At 38.5% G+C, this 26,455-nt stretch overlaps 2 protein-coding genes across 9 annotated transcripts in view; one reads left to right on the top strand and one right to left on the bottom strand.

Moving 5' to 3' along the window:
* Window positions 1-14,726, top strand: part of LOC129776181 (uncharacterized) — a 445,403-nt gene extending 430,677 nt beyond the window's left edge. Inside the window, exon 11 of the mRNA XM_055781659.1 lies at window positions 13,973-14,726. Within this exon, the coding sequence (XP_055637634.1) occupies window positions 13,973-14,592 (620 nt within the window). The 3' untranslated portion in view covers window positions 14,593-14,726. The remainder of the gene's footprint in view (window positions 1-13,972) is intronic.
* LOC129776186 (uncharacterized) lies at window positions 323-26,404 on the bottom strand. 8 transcript variants are annotated; one of them, XM_055781664.1, is made up of 4 exons: window positions 26,241-26,404; window positions 7,149-7,435; window positions 1,483-1,610; window positions 323-1,410 (listed from the first exon to the last, which is right to left on the bottom strand). In XM_055781664.1, exons 1-4 carry the CDS (start codon window positions 26,282-26,284, stop codon window positions 1,144-1,146), a joined length of 726 nt encoding a protein of 241 aa, XP_055637639.1. In that variant the 5' UTR covers window positions 26,285-26,404; the 3' UTR covers window positions 323-1,143. The 8 variants fall into 8 exon arrangements, with proteins under 8 accessions (XP_055637639.1, XP_055637643.1, XP_055637645.1 ...); XM_055781668.1 differs by having other exon boundaries at window positions 26,132-26,271; XM_055781670.1 differs by having other exon boundaries at window positions 26,123-26,242.
* Window positions 26,405-26,455: the final 51 nt, after the last annotated feature.

Raw genomic sequence — 26,455 nt, 5'->3', positions numbered from 1 at the left:
TATCGTGCCTACTGCACTGTATAAGTGTCACTTCCCCTTTGCTCCATACCCAGTATCGTGACACAGGACTCGTATATTTCTGGATGTTCGAGTTTTTGAGTGACTTGGATGCTAACTTGCATTGTATAAACTTGGTATTAGGAACGTTAATGTCATCTAAGAAAAAGAAGAAAATCGGAAATCGAATCGGAAGCTCTTTTCATGACATTCGCAACGCTAACCATGCCCGGCCATGGGAACCACAAAACTACGAAAAAATTGAGAATTACCTAAATAACGAATGACTCCTAAACTCATTGTTATCATATGATAATAAATCGAATTATGATATTTCTAAAAAACCTTTATTGTTCCTTATTTAAATCTCGTCTTATCTATCATAAGCGCTAAAAAGGGTACGTACCGACTACCCGAGAAAAAACATAAAAGAGATTCCTTGAAATGTGAGCCAATCAATTTCATTCTAATTTTATTCATTGCCGGAGAGGGCACCTCGCGTTTGCTTAAAGTTCTATTCGTTATCTTATACAAGGCAGCATTAAGATTATTCCTTCCCAAAGTGGAAAGGATTTTCGATTAGTGGAAGTGGAAAACAAATGTAAACTTAAACGAAACTCTGCGAAATTTGCGTTAGACGATTGAAACGCTTCACTACTTACTGCTTGTTATTTTATTGTTATTTTTACTTCACGCTTCTATCGTCCTAATTTGGCATTTTAGGATAGTACACCACGGTGTTAACGAATGATTCAGTTTGGAATGGTGTTGTAAGTTTACGGGAGGCCTTAATACTACTTACATTCGAGCGCTTCAATTGTACTCTAAAACTACTAAAGAAACTCTTCTAAATGTAGAGATTACAGATACGGACGGCTTCGTGTTACGATTAGTACGACAATTTGCTCGTAAAAAAAAACTAGATCAACAGAGAAACTGCGATATGTGATTCTTATTTACAGATTCAAGGCATCGTGGGTTAAAATGTTCTAAAATCGTTACAGTTTTCCAGATTGTACTTTTTGATTTCCTCTAAAATGTGAGCTTTTGTTTTGCTGTGCGTTTTTTTTTGCTGCCAAAAAGAAAAAAATATTCGTCTTTTTTCGGTATGAGCACATTTTCGATTCCAGCGAAGAAATTCCGTCTTCAAGCCTTAGACTCGCTGTCGATCTGGAACCGCGTTTGTGATTCCTTGAGCTGCCTTCTTTTCCGGGCCTGCACGTGGACCTCGCAGAAAAACAGAGAAGACGCCACCCCGCAGGCGACGGCACCAATGCACCCCAGGATGAAGGACCATCCGAACCAGTTGTTGGCATGCTGCGGCATCCACTTGTCATTGTTGCCGAAGACGGCGAAAACAATGACCCCGATACCACCGCAGATACCCGCTGCCAGTGTGATGTATGCGATGGTCTGCGAAGATCAATGAAACAGGTGTTTTTTTTTTCAATAGATTTGGGAAAAAGTAGGACGCGTTCAGCTTACCCGTATCAGCTTGACGAAGAACTTCTGGTCCGGGCCGGCGCATAGGAAAAACACCAAAACCAAGATCAGCGACAGTAGCACCCCGATCGTGCACAGAGTGTAGAAGAATTGAGTTGCGACCATGAATGCTGCGGGAGAGAAGATGAGAAACGAAAGGCATTACTGATGCTGAATGGGCTATGTTGTAAAGTTGGTCAAATGCAAACATCAATGGCTAACAGTTGCCGACATTGTCTAGCAAGTGAATTTGTCAGAATATGGATGTTATTTTGGTTATTCAACTGTTGACACTCAGTTGTTTGGGTGGAACGGTAAACGATGTCCATTCGGTCGGTATCTCTACCGCATTATAAATTCCTACCGTTGTGCTTTATCGTACAACTGTGCAACTGGAGCCAACCGTGGAATGACATAAATAGTTTGTACCAACAAAAGATTAGCTAAACAAGCTCGAACACGCAAAGTCACCGATGAATGGCACTTTCTATGCGATTCGATTCGACACGAGTTAATGTGGGAAATTCAACGCCACACCTCATCAAGCATCATACGGTTTCGAATGAAGTGGAGCAAAATACTTCATTGCAAGTGTGACAGGAAAAGGATAATGGGTTTTTAATTGAAGCGTTTTAGTATTCAATTTGTACTCCTGAGAGACGAAAATACAATCGCAAATTTCTCATAAGTCTGAAGGATAATAATTTGATAGTAGCGAATTCTTCATGCAAATGGCAATCTCGGGCTCATTTTCTTTAACCTTTCATTGAATCCACATGTCAGTGCGACAAACCTAGAACGTAACTAGAATGATGATCAAACTTTTTTTTTTCAGAGAGAGTGGCTAGGGATCTCGCAAAAATTATCGCAGATTCGACAGTCGGTTAAGGAACGTAGTTTCGCTAGCAAGTAATTCAGTGGTTATTCATCCTTAACCCTTTCCCGTACAACATCGAGTCTTACTCGTGGGTACTTGAATAACATAGGGCGCTAGAACGCTTTGCAGGCTAGTGAAATCACTTGATGTGTGACGTATTAAATAATATGGGAAGGGGTTAAAATGCTCGTTGCATACCATGAAAGCATAAACTAGAGAAAGGAGATGACGAGATGAAAATGAAATAGGGATAGTGGGGGCAAATTGGTCAGTGGAGGCAAAGTGGTGCTTGTTTGGTAGTATAACTACTGACTATAGATGCCGTATTGATAGTCACCTTATGTTTGAAGAATTTTATGACTTTTGAGTCACCCTGTACTTTAGTAGAGCTGTCGCATGTCAAAATATAAATAAAAATAGAAATTGCTCTCTCGATAGTCATTCGACCATAGTTCTGTGCGCATGGTATCTAAGGAATTTCTCGTGAAATTTAGTTTCTTCAATCTAATATGTTGGACAAATCATCAGTTTGGACGACTGTTCACATATTCTAGGAGAGGTGAACAGATATTTTGTTTTAATCTCAGCGATTAATTAGCATATAAATTACTTTGATGTTTGGGGGCAAAGTGGTCATAGGTGAATAACGACTTACAATGTTCTTTTTACTAAAGTTGATATACCTCATCGCATTCTGCTCTTGAAGAGGTTCCTTTTTTGGCTTTGACCCTGGAAAATATGCTACTCCAACTAAACCAAGCTTCATTGTGCGAAACGTTAAGAGTTTCTTACTACATTTTATATGCATGAGAAATTGAAGAGAAATTAAAATTGAGACTCTGGGTTAATAAGCCAAGCTTTTTTCATACATATACCTACTATATCAAATATGATTTTGAGTAATTTGGACGAAAAAAAACGCATAAATCTATTCTTGTGTGCTGAGTGACCACTTTACCTCCAAGTAAAAAAAAAATACGATTTTTCACCTTTTTTTCTCATGATGAAAAATGTTTATATGTAGCAATTTTTATACTAAAAAAAGTTGAACTCAGTTGAACACAAACGCTCGAAGCGAAAGGGTTAAAATAAGAATTATGAATGAAAATTAACTTTCCCCAATCAAATTAGTATTCTATGTAAATGAAAACATTTTTGTTTTTTTGCGTGTGGTGAAATTCTCTACAAAAAATTGTCTTGAGATGATTTCGTATTATAATGATAAGTTTTAGTAGGAATAACAGAAAATAGGTCAGGGTCAGGACTACGTGCTTTAAGTAATTAAATAATGCCAAGTAAAACTTTTCATCCAAATTTTAGCAATTCAAAACTTCGGGCCTTCTAATCTGATTGACAATAATTTGGATCCCAAACTCGAATGTCGCCACTAGATGTCAAAACTGTACACTGATTCGTGAATTTGGTTAAACAAAAGGTTTCCACTAAACGGTTTGGAAGTTTTGCATTGAGTGCGACAACAAGTATGAATAAGAATATGGGAAAATTATTCTTCTGTAATTTAATCAATGTTTTTGTCATGCAAAAATAACGCCAATTTTTCATAACATCTCAAATTACATTCGAATACCCTCACAGTAGAAATTTTACATTGAACATGACGTCAATTATTTACACATTTCTGCTTTTTAACCGGGCCATAATCCAGTTAACGTTCGCCCAATTAAAAAACTATCCAGTTAAAATTAGGTCCATCTGTCGAACGACTACTGTAATTGCAATCGAAATATACATGACGTATACCCGAAATCGCTTAAAATGCAAAAATATTATTTAATGAATCAGATTAAATCGTATATCGGTATAACAATCATCATAATATCGTTATATACGTAGTGCTCCCTAAGTTTTGAGACTTGGCAACCCTAGCGTATGAAGTGACTTGAAAATTGTGTATCAGCAAAAAAATGGAAATTACACGAGAACACTTTCGTGAGATGATTTTCTACAACTTTCATCGAGGATCATCGAGACAAGAGGGCATCGATTAGTTTGCTTCCACTTTTGGCAATAAAGCATCATACAGGTCCATTATATACTGTGGTTTAGTGAATTCAATCGTGATCGTAGTTCGCTCATCGACGAACCACGCGAAATTCGTCCATATGAGCCAAAAATCAAACAGCTGTTGACTGTATGGGTCTTCCAAAGTGGACCTAACCGAACTAAAGTTATCTGCACTCAAAACATTTCCAAACAAATGGTCCTCTATTTTTTTCAGAAAATCTGGTCAAGTGGCAACAGTACAAGTAGAGAAACGTAGAGCGTTCAACAAACAACCATTTGCTTACCAGAACTCTTCGGCCAAATTTGGTAAAAAAAAGGGGAATCATTGTTCGCTTTGACATTGCGAGCTCTCACAAGTTGACTCAATCCGCCGCCTTTTCGACCGGTGGATCATCCACTCTACAATCCTGATTTGGCATTCAATGACTTATTTTTGTTCCCGAACATCGAGAGTAAACTGCGTGGTTCACAATTTTCGATAAAAGATGAAGCGGGTTTAAAACACATGTTTTAAAGGTACCACTTTCGAAGTATCATGGATGTTCACTTTACTTTTATTGACTACCATGCAACGGTAGCGTACTTGTCCACTCGACTGAAACACGAAGCAGATTGGACTTAGGATTGATGCGTCTAAGCAGTGGCGTCGAGTGGAGCTTTCGCACCCGGGGCGTAAGAGTCGATTTGCACCCCCACCACTCCACCAGAAAAGGAATAAATCATATTTATCCAATTTTTTCATACAAATTCGATCCATTCTGCACCCCTAAACTCGTGCACCCGGGGGCGGCGCCCCCCAGTCAACGCCACTGCGTCTAAGACTAGATACATGCTAGCAGGAGGGACTGATCACAACATAATTCTTCTTGGTAGTAGTGTTGTGATCGACGGCGACGAGCTCGAGCTGGTAGAGGAATTTGTCTTGCTTTTCTCATTGATAACAACTGACAACAACAACAGCCGTGGAATTCGAAGACGCATAGTCAATGCAAGTAACGCCTACTATGGGCTCCGCAAATCCTCCGACAAACTCCGACCCCGTACGAAGTTTACCATGTAAAAATCCCTAATTCGACCGGTTGTTCACGGTTGAGCACGAAGTATGGACAATGCTCGAAGGGGACTCACAAGCACTGTGTGTTTTCGAACCCCGAGTGCTCAGAACAATATACGGTGTTGTTCGGGAAAACGGAGTATGAAGAAGGAGAATGAACCATGAACAACTCTACGGCGAACTCAGTATCCAGAAAGTCGTCAATGCTGGACGAGTGCGGTGCTGAGATGGTGTTCACACCGAATCCGGTAGAAACAAGAAGAAGAGGAGCCCAGTAAGCGAGGTGGTTGGACCAGGTGGAGCGGGACTTGGCAAGAATCGGTGCAGCCGGGAGTTGGAGGACTGCAGCTATGAACCGGTGTAACGATGTTGTCCAATATATCTCAGACATGTAGCATCATTGTAAATAAACCATGAGAAATACAGAAATACATGCTACCGTGTTTTCTTCACTAGCTTGAGTTTGAGCTTGAGGTTGGGTAGCCTGTACACTTAGTAGTTGCTCTCCATGATTGGCCTGAACCAGCGGAATTGCACAAAGAACACACTGAATGACGCTTGGGAGTACCAAACCATTCTCATTGTGCAAGTTCCGGTGATTCGCAAGTTACCGGGTACTCTCAACTAGTCGCAAAACTCATTACTAAAGTAGGCAAATTTTCATGGGAGAATGGAGTTCAAACAGGTTATTTCAATAGGAGTAGCGGAAGCAAAGTGGATACCTGCTTGACTATAGATGTCGTGTTGATAGTCACCTTGGGCCTGATTCTCGAATACACTTCACGGTGGAAACGAAATAAACGGCACGCCATTGAACTACGTTTTACGAGTTAGTGAAGTATCGAAGATAATAATGAGTTTTCAGGCAGAATGAGCACTTTTCAAATAAAAAATCATTAATGAAAATTAACTTCTTCGTATCAAACTAGTATTCAATGTGAGTGGAAAACTTTGTTTTCTTCATGTGATATAATAATATCATACGGAAATTTCATCTAAAGATAATTTGATATCATAATGATAACTTTAGTGGGAAACTAATCGCGTATCCAGATGTCGACACCGTACTGTTGTCATCGCGAATGCGTTTCATTCCGTTTCCACCGTGAAGTGTATTCGAAGTGTATTCGAAGTGTATCAGGTCCCTTATATTTTAAAATTTTCATGATCTTTGAGTCACCCTGTACCTCGGTAGAGCTGTCGCATGTCAAAATATAGATAAAAACAGAAATCGCTCTCGTGAAATTTAGTTTATTCGGCCTGATCTTTTCGACAAATCATCAGTTTGGACGAATGTTCACATATCCTAGAAGAAGTGAACAGATATTTTATTTAATCTCAGCGATTGATTCTAAAAATTAATTTGATGTTTGGGGGCAAAGCAGTCAGTTATGGATAACGGCTCACAGTTTTCTGTTTGCCAGTGATGATACCCCCAGTAGGATACCACTTTACCTCCACGCCCAAAATATGTTCAAAGTTTCAAAATTTTTTTTTTCTAATGATGGAAAATGTGCTATTTCAATTTTTTATAGTAAAAACCATTTGCTATCTTGAACAACAATAAGTTGAACTACAACATTCTTCGATAAACAGGGATTGAAGCGGTATGTGGTCGTAGGAAATGGACATATACCTTAAGGTGACCACTATGCCCTCATTTCCCCTACCCAACCTTATCTGTTTGTCTTGCCTCAAACCTAGCATACTTACGTGGTATCAAAAATCCTCGTATCTCATCATAGCCCTTGGTGAACGGATCGTACACCCAGCGGCAACCAACGAAGAACCTCCGCTGGTAGTCATCGTTCACGTCCGGCAACGATCGGAAGCAGTGTGTCCACAGTCCCAACCGGTCCAGCTTGGATCCGGTGATCCGGTAGTCGCTGACCAGCCAGCTTGGCGTCGCAAAGGCAACCAGCACCGTCACCAGTGCTATCACGAACACACCCACTCCACAATTTCCGGCTAGCGAGCGACGTTTCATTGTGGATATTTCACTGCAATTGGAAACGGGAATAGTCGTTATTAAACTAAAAGGGTCACTAATTGGTGGAAACATGCCAAGCCTGTAGGTAACACAGTGAGAAAAAGTTCAAAAACAATTTTGCAACGATTCGAATGGTGCAACGAATAAATCCCACCATTTTTCAACCGTGTTTGATGAAATCAATTGATGGCACGTTTCGTGAAAGTTGTTCGTTGTGCACAGCGCTTCCTTCCTTTGTACACTTATCTGTTCCCGATTGATTTCATTATTCGCAGGTTTTTTAGCGAAAGGGGAGATATTTCACCAAACATTACTCATGCGAATCCGTCCAAGCGTGACGACGGTGAAATATTCCCACACTTTCGAACTGTTCAAGGGACCTGCTGCAAACAGTATCAATCATCGCAAAGTAAAACTTGTTGCTTCATGTGAACACGGCATTCGGGGAAGTTCTTTCCTTAAATTGCAGTACATTTCACGCTAATATCAGTCAGGCACGCAAAAAAATTATTCGTTTTTTTCTTTTCCACAATTACCAACGATACTTTTTCTTAAACTTCCACATGCTCTTTTTGTCGAGAATAGTATCAAATATTCTGAAAATTCTGAATTAAAACATGACGGCTCCTTAGTTCAGAACGTTTAGTGCCACCAGTCAGAAATAACTATAAGGTTGAATCTGATAGACAGATAATCTGATAATAACTAACTTGATAAGCTCTATATAATAATGAAAAAATCGGTGCCGTGTATGGAGGATACTTCTTCTGAAAGGTTAGTTATGTTCGACTGTTTGTGCTGCATGATTTGTACGCCTCAATTCATGCGTGTCTGCTAATCAAAACTTGAACAATGCGGAATGTTCAGCATTTCGAATAATTTGATGTGCCTCGTAATATTTACTTTGCGTTAACCAAATTGACTTTTAATGTAATGTATCCACAACCGCGTGTACCAACGCAGGCAAATAAATGCAGTCGATAGTTTGAACTGACAGCTCATACATAATTCAATAAAGTTTACGACACGTTTAGGACAGCCTCAGAAGTCATCTAACGTTTAATAGCTGGTATTGTTCACCAAGTCATAGCCTCCGAGTAATGCCTAACGTCCACATATTTCTGTCATTGTCTGTCCAGATTGTCGAGAGCAGCTAATCAAATTTGAAGTACAACTGCACATATGATGGTTTCTTTTGCGATAGTGAAGGTCACATAGAAAACCGCAAAACAATGGGTTGCCGTGAGGCAGCTCACTAGCTCGCCACCAGCCGCATTGTATGACCGTCTTGCATAAATGTAAACAATTCCCACCGGCTTCCCAACCAGATGAGAAGTGGAAAATAATGAATAAAAATGATTGGATCTACAAACAAAAGGCGTCTTTTCACTCGAACGCGTCGATCTGGACGGTGTCTCACTGAGTGGGACAGTGATATCGGATGGGAATGGTTGCAAGTAATCATCCGACAATATTGAATATAGTTTATGGGTACATGTGTTAATAATAATTTAATTGTTTAATTTTATTATTTGTTGGTGTTACTAAATCTGTTGGTATTACTAAAGTTGGACACTAAATCTGGCGAATATGCATGATTTTTCTACAATTCATAAATCAAATTTATTATTTCTTCAATTCCAAAGTGCTTTTCATAACGAATGAATAAAAAAAGGAAAAGGTCTTTTCCATATTTTTCCTTCGACAATGGCAGGTGTTAATCTTTTGATAGTCCTCAGGTGGAACAACCTCAATGGATATACCTGTACCTGTTTTAATATTTGCATTGAGTTTATTGCTTATTATGGATAAGGTTGAAAATTTTGCACGTTACCCTAAAATGGAAAGGCTCAACATTCCCGGAGAAGATGTAAGGTTAATTATTAAAAGTGCAAGTTCTGACAAAAAATTCATCTGTCAGGACTCTTATGATTCTTGCAAGGCATTCGTCTAACTATTTCAAAACCAATAAATGTTTATACAAAAGAAAATTCAACCTGATGATACGTGTTATAAACAATGCACAATGGTCCAGGAGACGCATTTAAGTGGAAATTAGCACTTAGAGCTTGGCAGTTATTCTCTAGACAAAAACAGTCTTCGACAAAGTTGTTACATATGATAAACGCTCATTTTCATGTTATCAAAAATAGAGTGAACAAAACTGTCGATAAAATAAAAATTATAACTTTCTTTTCTTTATAGATAGAGGTAAACATAGTTCGACAAAGTTGTTGTCCCAGTTATTTGAGACATCTTTGTGGAACAAAGTTTTTTTTCTATCTCTTGAAATAACCGATATAGCTATTTTTTCAAGGTTGCGTTAGGGTCACCATGAAAAAAAACTGATTTTTGCGAGTTTTATATTTCAAATTTTACGTACAAACTGTCTTCGAAAGACTTTTAGAACATACTAATACAAACATTTTGCGACGCAGTCAATATCTCAACTTCACTCAAAATTATTGAAATTTCTTCCCAAAAATACGCTCTCTTCAATTGCTTGCCATTCTTTCGGGGTCAAACACAAAAAAAAAAGTTTGTTGTCGAAATTTAAAAGCACAAATTCTCTGTATAGTATGTTATTTTCAAAGATGTGTTATTTTTTGTATTTGAGTAAAATAAAATTGAAATCATGAGTTTTTGGGTGAAAACCCATGAACAACTTTGAGCAGTATTAAGATATTGACAAATTCTGCATCGCAAAATGTTGGTATTGATAAGCTCTAAAGGTCGTACGAAAACAATTTTGTAGAATTGGGAATATAAAGTTAGAGTAAAAAAACGGTTTCCTCATGGTTACCCTACTGTCTTCGACAAAGTTGTTACATATGATAGAACGCTCATTTTTATGTTATCAAGAATAGGGTGACCAAAATTGTCGATGAAATAAAAAATTTAACTTGCTTATCATTATAGATAGAGACAAACATAGTTCAAACATATAGACAATGTTGTAGCCCCAATTATTCTAAACAACTTTGTAGAACAAAGCTTTTTTCTATCTTTTAATATAATTTTAGCGCTTTTTTCCTAAGTTGTATTAGGGTGACCATGAAAAAGCGGGTTTTTTGCTCTAACTTCTATATTTTTAATTCTACATCAAAACTGTCTTCGAAAGACTTTTAGAACATACTAATACAAACATTTTGCGCTGCAGAACTTGTCAATATCTTAATCCTACTCAAAGTGATTGATGGTTTTTTACCCAAAAATGATGATTTCAATCTTAATTTACTCAAACACAAAAAATAACATAGTTTTGAAAGTCACACATCATGTAGAGTGAACTATGCTCTTTCAAATGCCGTCAATAAACTTTGTTTATGTTTGCCCCAGAAAGAATGACAAACAATTGCAGAGAGCGTATTTTTGGGAAGAAACATCAATAACTTTGAGTGAAGTTGAGATATTGACGAGTTCTGCATCGCAGAATGTTTGTATTAGTAAGCTCTAAAGGTCTTTTGAACACAGTTTGTAGGTAGAATTTGAAATATAAAAGTTAGAGCAAAAAAACAGTTTTTTCATGGTTGCCCTAACGCAACCTTGAAAAAAGGCGCTATATCGATTATTTCAAGAGATAAAAAAAATTGTTCTACAAAAAATGTCTCAAATAACTGGGACTACAACATTGTCGAACTAGGTTTACCTCTATCTATAAAGATAAGAAAATTATATTTTTAATTTCATTTACAAATTTCAAATTTCCATACCTAGAAATTTGATATTTTAATTTGTATGTATGAAGCTACTCGGTCGTTTAAAAACAAAAAACTTTGAAGTAGCTCGGCTACGAGCAGCCCCATACATACAAATCAAATGTCAAATTTCGTGGTATGGGTGCGTTCGTGATTCTTCGGATCGGTTGACGTTTACTCGCGACCGAGTAACTGATAACGCCTAAATCCGGCTTAAGGCTAGGGGCGGAGGTATTATAGTGGCCTCGAATTCCAGACTCAATGTGAGGACTACAGAACCCACGCACGGATTTCCTTGGAGCAGGTATGGATGGCGACCACACTTGGCGAACGTACTTTAGAATGCAAGTGGTGTAAGTGATTTGATCGATTTCTCTTCGTCAACTTTTTCTTTAGTTAATAACTCAACTGTAAAAACATTCCAATTTGAGTTTGCTATAGAATCCGATAGATAAGATTCTGACCTATCTTCCACATGAGGAAATGAGTTTGCAGCTGAGTTATGACCAAAAAAGAGAGTCGATGTAGAGAAATCGATCAAATCACTTACACCCCTTTCATTCTAAGCCCCTCATATTTTGTGCGTTGTACGGTGTAGCCCCATAAGTACTTAGCCTACTAAAAAAACAAGAATTTTGGAAAAGCGGCGATTTATTCCTCAGCATAGTCACCTTTTAGCTCGATACACTTGACCCAGCGATGCTCCAACTTCTTTCATCTATCTGAGAAATACGTTTTCTCGAGGTGTGCAAAGTAGGCCTCCGTGGCGGCGATGACCTTCTCATTCGACTCAAATTTCTGCCCGGCGAGTGTCTTTTTCAAGTTTGGAAACAAAAAAAAATCGCACGGGACCAAATCTGGAGAATACGGTGAATGGGGCAGCAGTTCATAGTGCAATTCGACCAATTTGGCCGTGGCGACGACAGAGGTGTGAGCCGGTGCGTTGTCATGGTGGAAGAGCACTTTTTTCTTCGCCAAATGGGGCCGTTTTTTCTGCAATCCGGCGTCGAATCGGTCCAATAATTCGGCATAGTAGAGCCCTGTGACCGTTTTGCCGTTCTCCAGGTAGTCGATGTAGATCACACCTTGTGAATCCCAGAAAACGGTGGGCATCACCTCTCCGGCCGATAGGACATTCTTCGCCTTCTTCGGAGCACGTTCAACGGGTGAAGTCCACTGTTTCAAATGTTCCTTGGTTTCTGGTGTGTACCAGTGGATCTATGTTTCGTCGACAGTTACGAAACGACGAAAAACATCTTCGGATTGCGCTCTGAAGTTTTCTCACGGTTGCACTTGCTGTCCGGAGGGAGCAAACGCGGCACCCATCGCGCCGACAGCTTTCTCATGTCCAAAATTTTATGCAGCATATGACCCCGCGGTCTTTTGAGATGCCCACTGTTCCAGTTATCTCGCGCACCTTCAATCTGCGGTCTGCCCATACGAGATCGTGGATTTTTGCCACGTTATCTTCCGCGGTAGCCGTTTTCAGGGCACCTAGGCGTGGCTCATCAAAAACCGACGTGCGACCACGTTGAAACTCGTTAAACCAATTTTTGACGAGAATGTACTACTCGAGAGTAATCTCTCTTGCGATACTGACATCATCGGGCGATGAGGCTAAGTACTTATCGGACCGACCTCGTGTATTCCTCTCGACCGAGAACGAGACCCATTGATAGTCAATTTGTTTAGAACACCGCTAAAGCTACAGTCGTCTTGATGGACGACTTCAAACCCCCAAGAATTTCGTGGAAATCTCCCAACGGCTTCCTTTGGGCGGATTCGGGTTACTCGGTCATCTACCCCAACACTTCTTTGGGTCTGCTGAATTGGTCGCTTCCTTCAACGACAACTGGATGCTCTCGTTGATTGGTTCACTATGAACCGAACGGATACAAACTCCTCTAAGTATTCTATTATCTCGTCTACATGCACGAGACAGACCGTATTGTACAAATCTTGCTAGATACAGAATTTGAGCGCATCAGCGAAATCGAGGACCTATGAATATTTTGAACACGCAACCCTCATTAAAGCCGTACATCTCATTCATGGCCAATAGAGCGTCTAGGAGCATGGGGTTTATCTTTATAATTTCCAAAAATTTTATGGATGATCCGCGGTGCGGATCAAACACGATGTCCTTAATTTTCGATAAACATGAGGACATGTTTGTTTTATTTTCATCCTTTTTTCAGTGGGAATATTTTTGCTAAACATGCCTCCGCGTAAGACAGTTTATCCTGATATCTGATGACATCAGATCCTCAAAAGAATCTTCTCCCAAATTAACCAGGAAATTGTAGAGCTCCAATATCGTGTTGTTCCATCCCATTAATTTTCATACGCTCAGATTCAAACAAATTTCATGTTGTTCGTATATTTTTATCGGATTTTGTGAAAAATATTACTATTCTACACATCACGTAGCGTTTCGTCACAAAATGCACAAATTTTCACTCATTTTGAGATACAATTTACGGAATTGGTATGCTTACTTTTTTGTCTTCATTTATCACAACTGGATGGGAAAACACTATGATTGCAGACAAATCTGTAAAGCGTGCCCATTGCAAATAAAACGGTAAAACATAATTCTAAAAAGTATGTGGTAGCCACTGTTTTCGCATCTGTCTCGTTCCCAACTGATTCATTCAGTGATTGCATTCAGCAAAATGCATCTTACTTATCGATCACACGGAGCCGCAAAACAATTATCGCCTCAACCGACCGGTAAGCTCACATTACGAGCGCGAGAACTTTACTGGTCACAGAAACAACAACCGCAGTGATTTCAATGTCAAAATGATTGTACTTTAATTGCGTTTCTTGTTCTTTTATGTTTGCAGTATTTTTCGAACCAACGGATATGCGGGCTGCTTCGAAGCCGTTCAGTGGCTCGGTCAGAGACGATGCCATCCAGGTTATTCGTTTCGTTACCCCGAATCTGTACGAATTGCGCGATATCGCCAAAAGCTTGGGATACAAAAACACGATCCCTGAAACTTTTGTCGAGAACTTCGAAAACATGCACGCATTGCTAGCGGAAGTGCGTAGTCTCGCCTTGTTTGTCAACCAATTCGTGGATAACGTGATTGTTACGCTGGGGAGCTATGGTGTGGCAATCGTTCGCAAAACCACTGAGGACGTTCCATTTTTCGACAAGCAATCAAACTACTATAGGCACACACCGAAGGATGATAGCGAACCCTCCGCGGTCCGCTTCTATCACGCCCGGAAACTGGCCCAAATTGTTAACGTATCCGGTGCGGGCGATAGTTTCACCAGTGGGTTCGTTGCCGCCATGCTGGATGGCCATCCGGAATCGGTTTGCGTCAACGTTGGCTTCGAGGCTGCCTGCTGTGCCCTCGGTGCCAAGGGAGCCGTCGCGGAACACTACTTCGATCGAGGGCACTTCTGCTGGCAGCCGATAAGTGGACCCCGTTGCATCACGCTAGGGGAATTGTAAGTAGGAGTGTATTTCGATTGTCGCATTTGAATGCATTTTTAAAACTATCACAAGAGCAAAACAATAGAGCCAGCCATTTTTGCTGTCTAGCATTTTAATATATTTACAACTTCTTACAACGATAAAAGTGATAATATTGTGTTGCATGTAATTACTATTCGATGACTGTTCCTTTCTCACGATTAGAGGCGGTTTATGTGGGCATGCAGTGTATGGTGTGTGCGGTTGGGAAAATAATACACGGGAGCGACCCTTTGGCATGGGAGAAACTAGAAGCTTCGCAAGGTGCTCGGTTTCGATTTTTTTCGTAAGTCACCTAAGAATATGAATGTGTGTGTTGCAAAAATGTATAACAAAGATAATTTTACCAGACGAAAGAGAGGCTTTTCATACGTCCAGTGTAAGTGGTAATAAAACCAAATTCATCATTTCTACGTGAAATGAAGGTGTTATTTAAAATAGAATGAGCCGATTTGAGTGAAATATGGTGCGGAACTCTCGCCCCTATTCGCAAAATAACTGGATTTATTTTCACTAGCTTCTGTTTAGACGAATTTTTCGCCATCAAATCATTTGCCACAGACAGGAACAGGTGGTAATGATTTGATGTGAAATACGTACTATAAGATATATACCGTCGATGGGGGTGAAAATGGATCAAACAAGATAGATTTCGAACTTTTTGCTGAATAACTATCGTAAATGAGATTCTGATAACGTAGAAATGTGCTTTGAGGATGAACACTCGTAAGTGTTCAAGGAATTGTTGAATAATATAAATTTTTCACTGAACTACGATTAAATGAAAGTTGACCCAATCTCACCCCTTAGAGAGGGTTACAATGGATCAAAGTAGTTTAACATAATTTAACAACATGTAAGTGTCTTGAATGATTATTTGAGTTACGAAAATAGTGTCAATTCACCTAGAGGTGCGATGGAAATGTTTATATACAGCCATTCCATGTCAAACCGATATAGTGGTTCTCAGATGTTCGTGAAAAGTGGTAGTTTTGTTCTTTATCGTAAAACATTAGAACCGTATTTTTTTATCATTAGGGTGATCATTTCCATTTTAGGGTTTTTCCAAAAACTCTATTTTTAAATTGATAACTTTTAAACTAACCGGCCGATTCAGATTATCGATATACCAATTTAAAGCCACATGAAATACCACATATGCATAAAAATTGGATTCTAGTCGCATAGATGTTGTCCAGTCGCATAGGAATATTGAACGAAACATGTTAACTTTGCAAAATCACTCGAAATTGAAAAAAACACCTCTCTGATACTCGAATACGTTATGTAAAAAAACCTCAGCTATGAAGTAAAAATATAAAAAATATGGCGACCTTAGTTCCGAAACCATGTAAGCTATGAAAAACAATTACAATCAATAATTACGGCCAGTGACCATTCTACCCTGGATTCCTCGAGTCAAGAGAGATGCACCACGATAGATATGAGGTACAGACTAGAGGGGCGTCGCTGATCAATGGTCACCTTCCTATTGCACCCCAATAGGAAGTATCCCGTGTCGGCCACACATACATAGCACTGGAGACTGCAACATCCCAATTATGAGAATCTTTGTAATACTAACCTCGAACCAACCACGAGCAATCGGTTACATATTACTAACATAGTCGTAAGACAAAAATTGTCAAAATATTGGACGCCCGGCCCCGTCAGGCTAACGCCACATGTGCCTTAATAAAATATATATTTTGGGAAAAAAAATAATTACGAAAACAAAATCTGTTTTTTTACAAGTGTAACGTTTTTTCAAACAAAACTAGCTCATTGGCTTTAACCCTTTCACTACGGCAGTGTGCTCCGTCGGAGTGCTACCGCTGAACGGAGCACTGCGCCGAAAAGTATGCATAGCGCGCTGGTGTGATCGATGCGCAGTATCACCCTGATGTCGTCTCTAGACGACGCTCGTAGCGAAAGGGTTAATTTGATATATCAATCATCTAAATCGGTCCAGTTGTTCAAATGTTATGAATTATTAAAAAAGGTATTTTTTGGAAAAAAGGGGGAAAAGTGGATTTTTAGGACCACCATAAAATGGAAATGGCCAGCCTGATAAAAAAAAAACGGGTCTAATATTTTACGATGAGGAATAAAACTACCAATTTTCATGAAAATCTGATAATCACTATATCGGTTTGGCATGGAAATCAATTTTGTGCTTGACCCATTCTCACCCCCACTCAGTGTAAATAAGAGATTATTTCGAAAATATTGAAATTCGAATGGAAAAAGAATTTTTGATGTTCAAAATGAGTAATGACTTATCTGGCAACACTTTAAAGAATAATTCTATCCAATATTTACAATTTTAGTAGTTCTGTATAATGCTGGGCATGAGATTTTTTCTGATGTGTTATTTTATGGCTATTCACACATCAAACTTTGATGAATTATTAAATAATAACTATTTGTACTACAGTTAATTATGTATTGTAAGTTGTGGAAATATGTCTCCAATTAAACGGCTCACAGTTTTCTAAAATATTCGCAATATTTGTGAAGATATTACTAATAGTAACTTTCTCCGTTTTTGACCCAATTTCACCCCCATAACCTATTTTCACCCCCATCGTCGGTACATAAACTTCACAAGATGGTCCCGGAAAAGTTGACTAATTATATGCATCGACTGATTATCAGAATTTGGGAAACTAAGAGGCTGTCCACATACAACGTAGCCTGAAAAAAAGACGTTTTTAGACATCCCCTCCCCCTTCGTGGACAAGCATGGACATTATCTATAACCCTCAGCCTGTTGTCTACATGGACATTTCTCCTTTTTCTGACAAAAAAAGCCTTCGACTGAACATCTCTTTAACCCTGTCACTACGAGCGTTGTCTATAAACCACATCAAGGTGATACTGCACATCGATCACACAAGCGCGCTATGCATACTTTTCGGCGAAGTGCTCCGTTCAGCGGTAGCACACGTAACGAAGGTTCGCCAGGTTCCAGGTACGCTCATATTCATGAATAGGGGAAGTGGGGACAAAGTGGTCACCTGCTTGTTTGGTAGTGTAACTATTGAATATAGATGACGTATTGATAGTCACTTTATGTTTGAAGAATTTAAGGACTTTTAAATCACCCTGTACTTCAGTAGAGCTTTCGCATGTTAAATAAAAATAAAAACAGAAATTACTCTCTCGATAGCCATTCGGTCGTAGTTCTATGCGCATGGTACCTAAGGAGTTTCTCGTGAAATTTAGTTTATTCAATCTGATATATTGGACAAATCATCAGTTTGGACGACTGTTCACATATTCTAGCAGAGGTGAACAGATATTTTGTTCAATCTCAGCAATTAATTAGCATAGAAATTATTTTCATGTTTGGGGGCAAAGTGGTCATAGGTGAATAACAACTTACAATGTTCTGTTTACTAAAGCTGATGTACCTCATCACATTCTGCTCTTGAAGAAGATCCTTTTGTGGCTTTGACCCTGGATAAATATACCACTCCAACTAAACCAAGCCTTATTATGCGAAACGTTATGTGTTTCTTACTACGCTTTTGTATGCAAGAGAAAATTTAAATGGAGACTCTAGGTGAATAGGCCAAGCTTATTTCATGTATGTACCTACTATAACAAATATGATTTGAAGAAATTTTGACGAAAAAACACATAAATCTATCCCATTTAGCTTGATATGGGCGGGTGACCACTTTACCTCCAAGCAAAAAGAAAGTTCGATTTTTCACCTTTTTTTTCTAATGATGAAAAGTGTACTATTTTGATTTTTTATAGTAAAAGCCGTTTGCTATCTTGAATAACAATGAGTTGAACTATAATATTCTTCAAGAAACGGGAATTAAATCGGTATGTGGGCGCTGGAAATGGGCATATTCCTTAGGGTGACCACTATGTCCCCACATCCCCTATTTGGAATGAATCTGCAGTTTCATGTGTCGTGTACTGAGGATTATTCTTGATCTGCATCTCGATTTGATTATCATCAGTGGTGGCTCCCGGACAACCTAATAGAAGTGTATTCCAAAAAATATTGCATTTCAACCATTGTCTTCGTTACAAAGAACATTTATCCAGAGATACGGGATGTGCACCCTAGCGGTGCCAATAAATGTATGGGAAAAAAATTGACCCTGAAATTTCAAAAAGTTACCCTATACAAAATATTCACCACCTCGAAAAAACACCTTATGCCAAATTTCAGCTCGATCGGACCTAAGGGAGAGTGGCGCAAAGTGGCGGAAAAACAACCAAGAGCCAAAAAAGTATTGTTTTTACAAAAAAAAATTCGAGTTAACTGTAATCTCGACAAGTAATGCAATTTCAAGACATTTTACATCAATTTTTTTTCAACCACGATTTTCGGTGATTTTCGGAAAAATTTTAAAAAAAAACACTAAAATTTTATAACATATTTTCACACACAGTTTGAGACTTTTCATGAAGCAGCTTATCTTTCCCCACTAAATTTCAAAAATATAATCCCCATACGTACACTATCCAATCCAACGATATCAATTAATAGCTGTCTATTGATGTTGGGTTCCAGCCAACATTCTATGTTGTTCTGAATACCGCTGAACTAAATGATGATGATGTTGAATTAAAGAGGCTTTAAACTTTTCAGTTCATTCGCCTCTAAGAGCTGAACTAAAGAGCGAAAGAACGATTCAAAAGAACTGATTCACTTAGATGAACGGTTAGTGAGTGAACCGTTCATCAAAATGAACTGCATCCAAACAACTTCGGTAAGCATTTGCCATGTATGTATATGGCCTCGCATGCATATTCCAGTTAGGCGCATTATATGCCAACCAAATTTTAGGGCATATGATGTTATATAAACGATTGTTATGCGATTTAATGTTTGCTGGGTTTCGTTTCGTATTCCGAAAAAAAGTCCTAGAGTGCCCATTTTTGACAAAAAACTTTTTTTCAAGATTAGACTAGATTTCGACGTTTCATGACATCTTAAGACATTTGGCATCACATTTTTTTTCGAAAACCTCGATTTCCTTTACTCCCCCTTTGGGCGATTTTTCGATTTTCAATAAACTCAAACTTTGACCGCTTTGCGCCACTTTCCCTCAAGTCCAATTGGGCTGATATTTTGCATAGGGTGTTTTTTAGAGGTGGTGAACATTTTTTATTGGGTAACTTTTTGAAATTCGAGATGACCATTTTCATTGCACCTAGTGCACCCATTAAAAAACTGTTGTTCGTACAACATTTTCGCAAAATTTGGGAGTTCTAAAAAATAGAAACAAAGTCGCGAAGTGACGTCTACATCTTTCATGTTCATTTACTTCTAGTAAATTTGATTACTTATCAACATATTTGGAATTTCTCTGGAAAATTACTGAAACATCAGGATATTCCAGTTCGGACGTTTAGTCACACTGGAGAAGCTTGTGAAAAACAATTTTACATGGGTAGGGGAAGGCGGCGCAAGACGATCACCCGAGGTAAGGCGGCCACTCTGTAGATTATTGAAACAATCAACTATGGGGCAATTGTAGTAAATTATTTCAGTATATTGCACTACCCTCAATTATGTGTACCCATTTCAGCGTGTGTATAGGTGAAATGTCATGATAAACATCAAAAATAAACTTTTCAGATAGCAACGAGCACCGATTTATCATTTTACTTCTAGAAATTGAGTGTTTTAGTGGTGAATACGTATATGTCTCGTGAAACCAATATTATAATAGTAAACTCACAAGTCTGTGTGCTTATAAAGAAAACGGTATGTTTTGGAAGCATTTCATAGAATTATTGATGATATTTTACTTGACTCATACCAGGGAAAAGGCGGCCACTATTGTAAGAAATGTGAATTGCCATAAACGATATCATTTGAACGGACTTAATTGACAAATTGATTGTGAATATCACATTTGGCGCACTCATGATAAATTTTATTTGTTTTCCATATATCACATATAATAATTTTTAATTGAGATAATTCCACAAGAGTTACCTATTAATCACGTTATAGATAATTCAGGGAAAACAACCGGCCTTGATCTGTAGTACAATTTCGCCGGAAACAATAATCCTATATACGGCCAAAATCACGAGATATCTCATGTGTCCCTTTTTACCCTAGTGGTGGCCAACCTTTAGTAGCACCGTTTTCAGACCTTTCTTTATTCTGTTACCGTCGAAATACGGATCAATTAAATGTAACCGCAGTCGAGTTTTGTTTGTTTGTTTTTTGGTTTGAAATTTGTTCCAAAAATATATATATATATACTGTAATTACTAACGCTAACACACTGTGCTCCGATGACGAGGTAACGGAGTCCTCCCAAGATCGGAAACCGACCCTGAGTGAAGAAACAGGTGAGTTAGATGGGCAAAGTACCGAGTCGGAAGGTGACTTTCAATTCATCAACATTTTTATATTAAATAAAAAGTAAACTAAAAATCAACGTGATGGCTCAGAGACCGCAGTCGAGTTTTGTTTGTTTGTTTTTTGGTTTGAAATTTGTTCCAAAAATATATATATATACTGTAATTACTAACGCTAACACACTGTGCTCCGATGACGAGGTAACGGAGTCCTCCCAAGATCGGAAACCGACCCTGAGTGAAGAAACAGGTGAGTTAGATGGGCAAAGTACCGAGTCGGAAGGTGACTTTCAATTCATCAACATTTTTATATTAAATAAAAAGTAAACTAAAAATCAACGTGATGGCTCAGATTTGTTTCTGGTAGTAACGGCAAATTATGTTGTTACATATGCTCTCCTCTGATGAACACTACGTGTCATAGCGTTAAAACCACCCGTGTTCCAGTGTTTCCATAGATGTATAAGAGAACTTTATTGTCTTGTTCAGGAGCGAAACATTCAAACAACGAAAACGCCAGTGTTCAGGGAGTCCGATTGTTCGGAGAGAGATTTCTCAGGCGGGTCTGATTTAAATGGCTTTTCCACCAACACAAATGAACAGTCAGGAGTCCGAGGAAGTACTCCTGGATAATTTACTGTCATTTACTATCATTTATTTTTACACCGAAACCACCGAGATGAGTGGTATTCCAACAAGATAATGCACCAGTTCATAAAAGTCGGAAAACCTTTACATAGTTCATTGAACTATGTAAAGCTTCTGGACTACCCAGCTTATTTACCAGTTTGAGACACAATCGAGAACTTATGGGAAGCGATCGTAGGAAGATTAGACATGGCTAATAGGCAGTATGAGTGTTTTAAGGAGCTTAAACGAGCAACTACCTCTGCGTGGATCGAGATACAAATTTCCATATACCGTAGCTTGGTCGAAAGCACACCGAATATGTTGTTTGAATTGTTTCGAACTACAATTTGAACTTGCTGTAATTCTTTTGAAACCGCTGTGAATTTTGTAAAAAAGTGACAGTTTTTCATCTGGTTCTCTTGTTATGAAATGCTGGTGTTTTGGTTTTTTGAATGTTTCACGCTTGAACAAAACAATAAATTCCATATGGCCAGTCTTATAAACGGCGATAGTTATTATACCCTACACCAGAAATTCTCGAAGTGGTCGATATCGTCGCTTTGGGGTCGATGTCGGTTTCCCAGGGGTCGAAAACTTACACTAGTTCTTATTTGAAACTTTCAAGATACTGTATAAGTTGTGTTACGTGAACCAACTTGTTATAGGAATGACTAATATTTTAGTAGACAGTATTATTGTTGCTATTTGTCTTAATAATTATTAATTATACATGATATTTACTGAATTTTAATATGAGAAAATGATGTCAAGTTTACTCACTTAACTTGGATAAAGATATTTTATTTAAAGAAATTTGGCTATAGGGGTCGATGGCATCGATTCGTCTAGGAAAAGGAGTCTCTTGACCAAAATAGTTTGAGAGTCTCTGCCCTACACAATGTACAGGGTCTTTCAGAATAAACGCTCACGCAAAAAAATCGAATAGTTCCTTATAAAAAAAAAATTCGCACCGTCGATGTTAGCACTGCATTCCTCACTTCGGGACTATAATATTCGACAACTCGTTCAGTCTGATCGGATGAGTTTAAGTGTCAAAATGTAGAAATTACAAGAACGTGTGCTTTTCGTGAAATCGTATTACTCGAGCCTTAATAAAACTTTGTCCTCCTATGGTAAGAATTTCAACATTTCTCGTCGTCGATTACTTCCTCTGGGGGTACGTTAAGGACCGTTACTATGTTACTATGTTTGTAAGAACTTGAAGAAGAAATAACTCAGATTTTCAACATCATCGAAGCCATAATGTTAGAATTGTGCATGAAAAATTTTATTCACCGTTTAAAACGCGTTAGCGAAAAAAGGGGTGGTCACATCGAAAATGTCCTAAAATAACAACCATTCCATGCCTAGCCGATATAGTGATTCTCAGATTTTCGTGAAAAGTGGTGGATTTGTTCTTTGCCGCAAAACATTAGACCCGTATTTTTCTATTTTTACGTTAGGGTGAACATTTCCATTTTAGGGTGGTCTGAAAAATCAACTTTTACCCCTTTGTTCCAAAAATGATTTTTTTTTTAGGTTTTGATTTTGTCATTATTGATTTATTTTATAGTTTTCATGGTCTGATTTTTCGGACCATCGGTTAATTTTGAAAAATCATAACTCAAGAACCAAAAATAGCACCTCTCTGATTTTTGTTATGTAAAAAGTCCTCAGCTTTCAACAAAAAATATTAAAAAATATAACGCCCTTGGTCCAATGACAACGAAAACAAAATTCAAATTTTCTCAAGTCTTGGTATTTTTCGGAAGAAGGCCAACTGATTCGCTTTAATTTGTTATGTCGAACATCCGAATCGGTCCGGTAGTTCAAAAGTTATTTCTGGAAAAAAAAAGGGAAAAAAGGATCACCCTACAACGGAAATGGTTACCCTAACGAAAAAAAAATAAAAATACGAGTGTTATTGTTTGCGATAAAGAACAAATCTACCAGGAGGCGATCTGGCGTAGTGGTAACATCCATGCCTCTCACGCTAAAGGTCACGAGTTCAATTCTTACTCCCGACATTCTTCCAAAATTGGAAGTAAAAAGTGACGAACCAGCCAAATGAGTTGAAAATCACTATAATACAGATCAAAAAACAAATCTACCACTTTTCACGAAAAACTGAAAATCTTTATATCGTTTTGGCATGGAATGGCTGATAATCTTTATTTTAGTTTTTTCAAAATAAAAATCGGTTCACTTTTGTAGAAGCTATTAAAATTTGTTGCGTGAGCGTTTAAAGTGAAGGTGGAAGCTAGCCATTGTAGTAGTATAGGTAAACCCACGTGTAAAAATGGGGTAATAGTGTTTGTGAGAGAAGAGCAAAGCACACGTAAATAGATCAATTCACTTATCAGACTGTGTGGCGCTTCATTGACACGAGTCTTTGAATACATTAAAAAAAAATAACAATTCATAGGTTCCGATGAACAATTGCAAATATAAATATTTATTTGCATATGAAGTAAAATTCTGATTATATGCGAGCGTAACACGAGCAAATTTATAACACATGCGAATTGGGGCTCTTTTGGTACTAACAAGTTCTTCTGCATAGTAACTCGATGTTGATGATTCCTTAATATTTTTCTTCGTTGATCGTATTGTTTTCACATATTCACGTTGGAGAGCCTTAACCCCTCTCTTCGTTGGCCGAGGCATTTTGATTGAATGTAATACTTTTCCGTTCACTATTTTTGAAAGCATTGGCTGCCGTTGCAGTGTTCCGAGCTCTACAATACAATTTTCTTACCCAATGTTAAAGTTGCTAAAACTTACATTATAGACTCATTAAACGTAAAAATAATAGTTGTATTGATTTCAACACAATTTTATCCTATTGATTTTCATGACATGAAACGCTATGACTCAGGGATAATATTTTATTGAGTGGTTTTTATAGCTGTTTCGATGATGTTGTCTGGCATCAGTGTCGAAAAAATAATGATGCTTCCACCAATACAAACAAAACCATTGCCGAATATTGAAAAATGAAAGTTTAACTTTCAGAGCACTAGCTCGAGTTTTCCGACGTTTTTCACTATACAGTGCGACAGCAGACGAAAATTTAATATCTTGTGAGTAATCGATTAGAGTTTGGTTGATATTACTTGATGGGAAGTGTGCGAAAACGATAATTTTCTTCATACTGTTTCGCAAAATTATCGATTTTCGGGCGAGGGGTGAGGGAGGGAGATGAAAGAAATGAGCGCCATTGTGGCAGCCATTTGTGGCTAGCTTCCACCTTCACCTTAATCTGAAAGACCCGATTTCAACCGAGCCTTTACGCATCTCTGGAAACTAAACAAAATCGAATGGCTCTACACGTGATACACAAATACACAAATCAGAATTGAACAGAATATTGAACTCGGCTGTAAAAATAATTAGAATAACGCATGTATTTTTACTCAAAAACATTTTGTTTTTTATGCACATCTATACGATTATGCAAGAAAAAATATTTCTTCTATCTAAGCTGTTGCTACATGAAGATCTGAAATGCACATATTTATACAACAGCTATTTGCAACCGCTGCATCAGCAAATTGAATAAACACCAACCTCAGTCGATTATCAGGCAGGGATCACGAGTGCGCCTATCTAATAGGAATCTCCCGTCAATTCAACATTACACAACGACCTGATGAATTGTTTCCCATTTTGAGAAGGAAATAAGTCTCAGGTTAGTATGGAACTATCGAATCACCAATTGATTAGTTGCTGCAATTTGATGATTTGATGGCCTACTCATTGTTAGCGTGCAATTCTAGCGGTCTCAAGATATGTATCACATATCTACGGTTTGATCTCTATCGTACAGATGCATCCAATACTCCAAATGTCGTTACCGTGTGAAAACCTAGTAGTGTATGGCACGAGACAATCCATTAAAGTCAATTAAGAGCGCTATGACCCATTAAAGATGCGTCATGCCTTGGGCGAACCCAATTTCGCCCTACGCTAGCCCGTTAGTCAATCGCTTGGAAGAGTTTGTACGATAAGAGAGCATCTGCCCTCGCCCGACTCCCAATGTGGAGTCTTACACGATTCTTCAGACTGTAAACACATTCTTCAGCTCACTGGATCACACCTTTTGCGTATCATACAAACACAATGAAACAAATTCGTTTCTCACCACCTCCAATCTGTTCCTCTGTAAAAGCACCACTGCGTTCAATGGAAACAACAAGACTGGGATTGAAAGTGATTCATTCGCATCAATTAATGATTCAATAACTATCCACTAATTGAATCTCGCTGCACTCGGTCGTTTGTTGGCTGTGAGACACAGTCGGAAAGTGCACAAAGCATTCACTGTGATGTATATTCTAATTAGAAACACCTTGTAGTTCCTGGAGGCACGAGCATTTAACACGCACGCACTTGTGTACCCCTCCATGAAGCTGAAACACACAATACAGTGACGACGAAATTTCTTCTGGCTAATGCGCCAACAAACCCAATTAAGAACACAAGATAATCGCCATTTTTTCGACATTACCTAAAAACCACAACCACTTACGAGACGTACTTTATCGGTGAGTCTCTCTCCCGTCGATACTACGCGTAGTAAATCCGCACGCCTCGGATGCTGTCTCTGAACTAAGCTACTAAAACTGAAATATTCTGCTGAAACTTACACTGTCTTGGCACGCCCAGATATCAGTTCCGAATTCGCTTGCATTACACGGTGGGAAAAGTTAAAAGTGAAACATAAAGAAGCAGAAAGCCCTCTCCAAACACTGCTCACACTTTCAAGTAGCGTACGCGGGATGAAGCAGTTCCAAACCGGACTGACCGTATAGAGACAAGCGGCGTACAACGTAACTGCATGACCACATAACCACAGCCCCGT

The sequence above is a fragment of the Toxorhynchites rutilus genome, chromosome 3 (genome assembly GCF_029784135.1).
Source record: "Toxorhynchites rutilus septentrionalis strain SRP chromosome 3, ASM2978413v1, whole genome shotgun sequence".
NCBI classification, from domain to species: Eukaryota; Metazoa; Arthropoda; class Insecta; order Diptera; family Culicidae; genus Toxorhynchites; species Toxorhynchites rutilus.
This window is presented reverse-complemented; position numbering and strand designations above follow the sequence as displayed.